The sequence below is a fragment of the Phyllobates terribilis genome, unplaced genomic scaffold, assembly GCF_046119375.1.
Source record: "Phyllobates terribilis strain yellow unplaced genomic scaffold, ASM4611937v1 Scaffold_1__5_contigs__length_1240528914, whole genome shotgun sequence".
In the NCBI taxonomy this organism is placed as follows: domain Eukaryota; kingdom Metazoa; phylum Chordata; class Amphibia; order Anura; family Dendrobatidae; genus Phyllobates; species Phyllobates terribilis.
In genome coordinates, this window is record NW_027362761.1 from 1,165,326,160 (window position 1) to 1,165,335,452 (window position 9,293).

General features: G+C 40.8%; 1 protein-coding gene across 1 annotated transcript in view; it reads right to left on the minus strand.

The window, feature by feature from the left end:
* Window positions 1-9,293, minus strand: part of UVSSA (UV stimulated scaffold protein A) — a 115,577-nt gene that overhangs the window by 55,178 nt on the left and 51,106 nt on the right. Inside the window, exon 8 of the mRNA XM_073649107.1 lies at window positions 3,501-3,597. Coding sequence (XP_073505208.1) covers window positions 3,501-3,597 — 97 coding nt within the window. The remainder of the gene's footprint in view (window positions 1-3,500; window positions 3,598-9,293) is intronic.

Below are 9,293 nucleotides of genomic sequence, written 5' to 3' on the forward strand. Positions count from 1 at the left end.
TTGGGGTTGCTTTGCTGCCTCTAGCACTGGACTGCTTGACTGTGTGCATGGCATTATGAAGTCTGAAGACTACCAACAAATTTTGCAGCATAATGTAGGGCCCAGTGTGAGAAAGCTGGGTCTCCCTCAGAGGTCATGGGTCTTCCAGCAGGACAATGACTCAAAACACACTTCCAAAAGCACTATAAAATGGTTTGAGAGAAAGCACTGGAGACTTCTAAGGCGGCCAGCAATGAGTCCAGACCTGAATCCCATAGAACACCTGTGGAGAGATCTCAAAATTGCAGTTTGGAGAAGGCACCCTTCAAATATCAGGGACCTGGAGCAGTTTGCCAAAGAAGAATGGTCTACAATTCCAGCAGAGCATTGTAAGAAACTCATTGATGGTTACTGGAAGCGGTTGTTCGCAGTTATTTTGGCTAAAGGTTGTGCAACCAAGTATTAGGCTGAGGGTGCCAATACTTTTGTCTGGCCCATTTTTGGAGTTTTGTGTGAAATGATCAATGATTTGATTTTTGCTTCATTCTCTTTTTTGTTTTTTCCTTGCAAGCAAATTAAATGAAGAGAATAATATCAAAGAATTTGTGATTGCAATCATTTTCAGGAAGAAACTGAGTATTATCTGACAGAATTGCAGGGGTGCCAATACTTTTGGCCAGCACTGTATGCTAATAATACAACTGCCTTATATTAAACGGCTGACGCTCTGCACGGATAAATATATACAAGATGCTTTCTTCTTCATGATTAGATCTGGATTTACTAGCGTTGATCCCTTACATCCAACATGCTTCCGCGTGCAGCTGTAGCTCAAAACGCAAGAACATGGAGAAAAATATTCTCACACTTTAATATTGCGGTGCACAAAGATCCAAAACCCTTCCTGACTGTCCGATATCACAGGATCAATTTAATCCACTCATCAGATATTATCTCTGGGCCGCAGGTAAAAGATCAGCAATGTCAAGTACTTGGAGAGGCTTTTGACCTTGCAAGAAACAGAAGGTGAGCACGTGAAATACATTTATTTTGTGGCTTCACTCGAGATTCTTTTTAAGTAAAACCATAGCTTTAAAAAATAAGGAAATGGCAGAACATGCAACATTTCCTTTGTCTTTTCTTGTCATTTTTTTTTTTTTTTTTTTTTTTAAAGGGATTAAAAAAAAATAAAGTAAATAATTGAGGAGTTGCTAAAGCGCAAAAAAATATTAATAAAAATTTTAATAAACTCTTTTCCATCTTTATCTAAAAAATAACCATATTTAGTATTGTCGTGTCCATAATTGTCCGATCAGACACTTTTTTTTTTTTATATATTTATTACACACACAAATCTGGTATCATACTGACCTTCAAAATATTAACAGGTCATTTTTCCAACAGTGAACACTACAAAAAAAAACAAAAAAAAACACAAATGTTTTTCCACCATTTCACTCCACTTGGATTTTTCTTCATGGTTTTCAGTGCTTTATGTGGTAAAATGAATTGTGTCATTCAAAACTACAACAACAAAAAATCGTCCCTCAAAAGGCGATGTCAACGTAACAACAACAAAAAAAAGTTATGGATCTTCAAGAGGAGGAGAGAAAAAAAATATTTTGTGTAACGTTGGGGTGGAAGGGAGATGCAGCTGCAGATGTTCCTTTAGTGCATGAGAGAGGAAAGGGAAGAGCTGGCAAGAGACAGCTGATTGGCTGAGAAGACACACAAGGAAACGCCCTCCCACTCAGCAAGTGGAGACAAAGGTAACTGCTCAGCTTTCCTAGCTGACCCGTGCAATCTCCATTCAGAGAGAGACCCGGGTTTGTCTCTCTCCCAGCTTTAGCTCACATTTTGGCTGGTCACTCACCAGCTTTAGCACACTTGACTCTGCTCAACATCCAGCAGACTGACACAAAGAGAACCCATCTCATGGTTCTTAGTCAAAGCTAGCCACGTGCATCTAATTAAGACCTGCAGGGCTAGTATTTAACCCAATGCTACCTGGTTTTGCTACAATATATACATATACAGTACATGCTTTATCCATCGCATTCATACACTTTCCTCCCAATAATTACATTCATTGGGAATTCTAACAAAAGGAACAAATTAAAGGGCTGATGTTGCACACTACACACAATGGCACTGTCTTGGGGTAGAAGGGGGTGTGAAACCGGTCATGTATTTTCCTTAACCAAGACAATCAATGCATAGTCCGGAAACGACCTTTTGTTTAAAATCAGGTTGTTGTGTTACATGATTAAAATTTATTTTAATTTTTTACAAGATTATTAATTTACCGCTCCATTCAATTGGGCGACACTTGACCCCCCAAGTCCATTGTGTGGATTTAGAGAAAGCTCACTTAAATGAATCAAATCAACTAAATATGTAAAGGCAGCATATTACAGATACAGGTCCGTATTTCTGGTAGCTGAAGAGGCACAAAGAATTCTAAAAAGCACTATAAAGGTAAATTAAAAGGGGTGGTCCACCACGGAGAATGTTTTTCAGAATGGGTGGACCTGCGAGACCTCCAGCCACATGTCAATCCCAGCAGGAAGAGAAAGTACAGTACCTATACAGGCGGGGTGACCAGAGGAAGATCAGGGGATCAGTAAGGGACGTAACATTGATTATTTACATTTTTATTTTATTTTTCACGACGTTCAAAAAGGTAAAGAAAAGAGATTTTAGGTGTGGACAATCCCTTTTAGAAATTATGTAATAGAATTTGGCGCCTGGCTACTTTATTGAAAGCTGTAGTCTATCTAATTACATAGACGACTACCTAAAAATCACAAAATAGAAAGCGGAAAGGGCGGGGAAAAAAAAAAAAAAAAAAAAAACACATAATCTTCCGCCTTTTCGGCCCTCGATTTCCCAAGCAGGGCATTAAGATCCCAGTGCCGGCTCTATTTTGTGCAGAGTTTACCGACCTCTCTAGGCTCAAAATATTTAGCAAATCTTATTACAGGTACGTCAGTGGGGGGCCTTGCAAAATATGGCGAATGTGTGTGTCTTTACACAGGCGAGGTCTGGGGCCGGCGCTCTTTTATACAAACCTCCTATAGAGTGTAATTGTATAGTGCGCGGAGGTGTCAGATGGCTCAGCGTAATGGGATTTAATTAAACAGATTTACTGTAATTCGAGAGCTTCCCGGGAAGCAGTTTACAAGAGCGGCGTGTGAGGCTGGATATTTTTCTTCCACGGCAAATAAATATCCTTTTATAAATATTCCTTTGTAGTCCGCGTAGCAGCGGCGGGCTTTAAACTACAAGGCTACATGACGGAATGAAATAAACCCGCAGTCTCCGAAGATACTTCCCCTACAAGGTATTTGTTTGTCTGCAGCCAATCGTGGCTTCCCTATCTCTGTAATGACTTCCTCGGCCGGCAGTCGGAGAGATTACCCACAACAATGATCTCTTTATTACTTCATAATGGCTGTTTATTTAGTTTACTGCTGCAGTTACATGCCGGCGTGGAGATTTTCACAGCTGGACAAACTCACCGTACTCGGAGCGAAGGTGGTCCGGAATGCGAGGCTCGTAACCTTCTTTCTCCGGGACTTCTTCAAACTCGTCGTCCTCTTCATCACTGTCTGCCACCTGATGGTATATTGAAAAATGAAGGGCGATAAAGCTATTTTTGCTTTTTTTTTTTTTTTTTATTCATGACAAACCAAGTAAAGGAAGAGCCCAAATCGGACCCCACCAGGAGTACCATCAGAGGCAAGCAAGTTAGCAAAATTGAAAAAGTTGGATTATTATTGTCTTCACCATAATTACTGAAAACAAACTCATTATGGAGTACAACAGGGTCAGTATACATTTAGTTTTCAGTAAGTTTCCCCTAGTGGTGACTGTAGGCAGCCAAAATATTCCCATAACTTATCTAATTAGATGCACAATTGCTCATCTTCTCACTACTAGAAATAAGAAGACCTCCACCCCTGACAATCAGAGAACCTGTATCCTTTGCTAATTCTATAGAAGGAATGATAACATAAGGAAAGGTTCCCAATTTCCCAACCCCACCCCCTGGGGTCATTGATGGATGTACCGGGGAAAGAGAAGAATGTAACAGGCTGTGATTGGTAAGAGGTGGTAACATGAGAAAAAAATTCTCTCAGTAAATGTAGTGCAAGGGGAAGAAAAGACAGTAAAAGGCTATGATTGCTAAGATGGATAACTTGGAAAAAAAAAAGGAACCTGTACACCCCCCCCCCTCCCCGAGGTAACGAGAAGCTATACAGAGGAGAGATCACAGTAACAGGCTATGCTAAGTCAAAAGGGTGATAACATGAAAAAAAGTTCCTTCATCTCTCTGGGGTTAGTAAAGGTTGTACAAAGAGAACACAAGACAGTAATATGCTATGATTGGTAAGAGGGATGAGAATACGAAGAAAGGCTCCCATACCTCACCACCAACAAGGTGACACAAAGCTATATAGAGGAGAGATCACGATAACAGGTAAAAAAGGTGATAACATGAAAAAAGTTCCTTCATTCCTCTGGGTCAGTGGAGGTTGTACAAAGAGAAGACAGTAATATGCTATGATTGGCAAGAGGGAAGACATGAGGAAAGGATTCTGTAACCCCCCTGCTGAGGTGAGAATAAGCTATACAGGGGAGAGATCACAGTAACAAGCTATGCTAGGTAAAAAGAGTGATAACATGAAAAAAGTTCCTTCATTGTTCTGGGTCAGTGGAGGTTGTACTAGGAGAAGTGAAGACAATAACATGCTGTGATCGGTATGAAGGATGATAACATGAAGAAAAGATCCTGTATAACCGAGGTGACAAGGGGAAAGTTCATAATATTAGGCTGATAGGTAAAAAAGGTTAGTGGAGAATGTACAAGAAGAGAAGACAGTTACATGCTATTATTGGTAAGAGGGATGATAACATGAGGAAAAGTTCCAGTATCCTCTTTTCTCTCTGCGGTATTCTAGTTGAATTCTGTATGCACTGATCCTAATAATAAGTTGCTCTATGGCTATGGTAATTTTTCTGCATGGACACCTGCAAAGATAGATATAAATAATGCATGCTATGTTTTTATCAGATGTCCGGTTACAGCCATGAATTTCCTACAGAAGTCAATGGATATTTAAAATATCTGAATCTATTACACGAAAAAGAAAAAAAAAACTGAAATGGAAGTAATAGCCCTGTATTCAGAAGGCCAGGATTAGAGAAAAAAAAAAGATTTTGGATCATAACTAAGAATATTTTCTGACATAAAACAAATCCAATATGGACCCAATATGGAGGAAGCATCCAGTACCCATCCACCCGCCAGGCTCACTTCACCGTACACACATAAAATAGCCCAAGACCCAAAGATTCCCACCCATCCATGGACAGTGTAATTCATTTATTATGTAATTATTGTAAATTATTCTGCAGTTAACTTGTGCTCCGAAATAACTCTGACCCTTGGAGGCCTGGAATGAAGATCTTTGAAGGTGTCCTGTGATATCGGCACCAAGACATTAGAGCAGAGCTGTTAAATTCGGTAAATTGTGATGTGCGGCCTTCATGGATCGGACTTGTTTTTCCAGCACATCCCTCAGACAGTCATCTGAATGAGAGCTGGGGGATTAGGACACAAGTCATCACCTTGACCTCCTTAAAATATTCCTTAAAAGGGAATCTGTCGGCAGGTTTTGGTTATGTAATCTGAGAGCAGCATGATGTAGGGACGGAGACCCAGATTCCAGCAATGTCACTTACTGGGCTGTGTGTTGTGGATTCAAGAATATCAGTGTTTCAACAACAGGAGATTATCAGTAGACGACTAGGTGTCTCGTGCCTCCTTGGTCCAACCATGCCCCCAGCACTGATTGGCTGCTTTCTGTCAATACTTAGTAAGCTGCCAATCAGTGATGTGGGCGGGGTCATACAGAGAAAGCTGCCAATCAGTGGTGTGGGCGGGGTTACACAGAGCTCAGCATTCAGAGCTCTGCTAGATCTGCAACAGAGAAAACAGGGATTGCATCAAAATGACAGCAACAAGTGTACTCGCTCTAGTACATTCACATGAAGGACAAGTCACAGAGCATTGCCCCCACCGACTTACCTATCTGTACGTCATCTATTGAAAAATTATTATAATGAACCCTGGGTGTTACATTGAACGGAGCCTCAATATCTCACGGCCCGCTAATATTGTGACACACGTCTTTTGGGTATTTTTCTACCTTCTCTACATCCAAACACTTTTTTCTTTTGGAAAAGTCATATCAATGGGACCCTAAGGATAAGTTCAGTATAAACCCAAGGAGGCGTTCCTGTCCCATATGTCAAAAGGAAATTCAACATTATGCAGACATAAGCCCTAAGACGGCCATACATATTAGATAAGCATCAGCCGACAGCTATCCCTCCTGACCCCCACATACACTTGCATGCTTGGCTGGGACGAGAGGGTGTGTTCTTAATAGATCATATAAAAAGGTTGTGACCTGCACTATACAGCACTGCACTATTGTACCTGCAGAGGGAGCCACTCAGAGACCCCACCCTTGGTGTTGATGCTGTATGGCAGCCATTTTTTGCTGGCATGAAGTCTCAGTGTGCTAGTGTGACCGAGAGCCCATGGGTCTAGTTGGACGCCTGGTACGTGGCAGCGGTCATCATACAGTGCTGCACAGTCACCATGATATAGCAGTGGACATAATACTTTTTGATCAAAAAAATTAAGTTTAAAAAGGTTTCCTTTGACACAATGTGTTCTTAACAGAGATTTCGGTTGTCCTTGCGATCCACCTCCCGAAAGCTATGGGCCTGGTCAAAGAGGAGGATCAAAATTGTCCATTTATTTGCTCTTATTTTATTCCCGCTTCTCCTCTGAATTTTCCGTTTTTTGATTTTTTTAAATCCTCCATACGGTTCCCGAGATATGGATCTTTTGTAATTAGTGATAATTTTTAGGATCCTCGGGGGCGTGTCTTTAGGTTGCTCGCTAAAGACCATACACATTAACACTTAATAAAATGGTCCATATCTCAGGAACTGTATGGCAGATTTGAAAAAAAAGATATAACCCTTTTTGTAAGTGCTAATTTTTATGGTCTTTAGCAAGGGGGAGTGGCTCACGTGGTAATAATGAAATAGAGCCTAAAGACACGCCCCTGAGGATCCTACTGTTAAAGACACTAAATAGAAAGGTCCATATCTCAGGAACCATATGGCAGATTTTAAAAATCAAAAATCAGAATACTCAGGGGAATAGCGGGAATAAAATAAGAGCAAAAACTAGTCACTTTTGACAGTTGCTTTGCAATATGTATGGTTACCATTAGTCTGGAAAACGTTGTGCCTCTCCAAATATTCCCATCTCCTGTCTGCCGCTACAATACCCCTCCGTGAGTCCTGTCTAATGTACGGGTGGGGGCCAATCTTCACGCTGGAGAGAATCTGTGTACTGATAACAAGAACATACTTTCCCCTTAGTCCTCTCTTCTCCCATAACCCGCAGACATAATCAGATGCAAATTCATTTTGTTTAGGTACGATGCATGAGCGCTGCATTTAGACACTATGGGTCCCATCCATCACGGGAAACTGTAATTTTTGTTATCAGTCTAACACTAATCAAAAGGGAAACCCTGCCACTATCGCTGACCTGTGAAACGTCCCAATTATACTCCTGGAAATGACAGGAGCACTTAACTTCCTCGCTGAGTAAATGACGACGATCAATCAACTCTGAATAACAATGAGCTGCGGAGCTGAAAATTATTTTTTGTATAGAATCTCCCCGGGAATTTATGAAAGGTGAAAAGCAACCCAAGGTTTTAGGGGGCATTACCGCTTTCACTGACAGCCGCGCATATCAAACACTAAACACAATTTATGGCTTTTAATTTCCTTAAAAAGGTAGATGTGAGTTTGGCTCTACAATGCATAACATAGTGCCAAGCCTTTACAGGAGGAACGTTATCCTTATTGTACGCACTTTTGCAGTTTAGGACTTTCTTAAATATATAAGTGACTCCTTGACGATGACCTCTGATACAGAAGACCTTAAAGCCCTACTAGTTCCATTACATAATCCCTAGTCACAAGGTGTCGACCAAAAATAAACTCCTTTTGACAGTCTCTTTTCATTAGGATTTTTCTAAAGTACTGTGATCACTAGTGATCGATGAGAAATCTAGCAGCAAGTGTTACATTTCCACACAGCACTCCCACAGGAGAAATGAGGAATTACACTATTCTCACTGAAATTAATGGATTGTCACTTGGGGAGGGTCTTCCAAAGCTTTTTATAACTTCTCTTCTCTCTGATAAATGAGGGGGGGGATTCTTTCTTAAAAGGCTATTTGAAAATGGACTTTAGAACTGTAAAAAAAGCAGTTCCAGTTAGACAGACAATCCTGCACCGATACAGATATTTTTTGTACATGGGGGGGCAATATTTTAGAATTACTGCTATAGTAAAGAAACTATAAAAGTTTACCATTTTTCGGAACTAAAAATTTGCTTAAAGCAATAACCACCACCTCTCCCTCCTGCTGACATCGGTCCTGGTGGGCAATTTGATTGGTCTTATATTTGCATTGCATTTAGACTTGACTTTGGCCCTGACCTCAGCCCTGTCCCTTCTTTTTGCTACTCTCGCCTTTTGGATTGTTCATGCTTCAGTTTCAGACCCTTAACTACATCTTCACCTCAGCCTCCTACAGCATTTTTCCTGGTGACAACCATTCGTGCCGTTCCTGCCTAAATTACTGGTCCACCAGCGCACCTGGTAAAAAAATATATATATTTTAAAAGGTCAACATTTTTAAGAGCCGTTAAAAATGTATATATGATAAAACCTGGTGAGGAAGGAGAAGGGGGGAGTAGCCCAGTCATGAACTGGTTAAAGAATCCACATCACTAGTGAGAAACATAACATCGCAGATGAGGAAAACAATCAATTTATTTCACAGGGTTTTCTAAAAGATTAACTGTCTTCTTCCCCTGCACTGATCACTCACTATGAACTCACTGGTAAAAATCAAATTGACAGGAAAGGCAGGTTAAGAGCTCACTGAGGGATCAGGTTACTTGCTACCTATAGACGACTATGAAAGGGGGGGTGGTCAGGAAGGAGCAGCTGCAGAAAAACACAAGGTGCTGCATCTTTCTAGTAAGTGTTTTATATCATCTAAGCTGCACTGCTCAACACTACTTCTTCAGGGGGGGGGGTGTTACAGGGAGGAGGAGCAGCACCTCCTCTTGCAGTCATCATATTATATAGCACTTGTGTACTTACAATTGCTCGTTTTGCTCTTCTACCCAGCTAATTC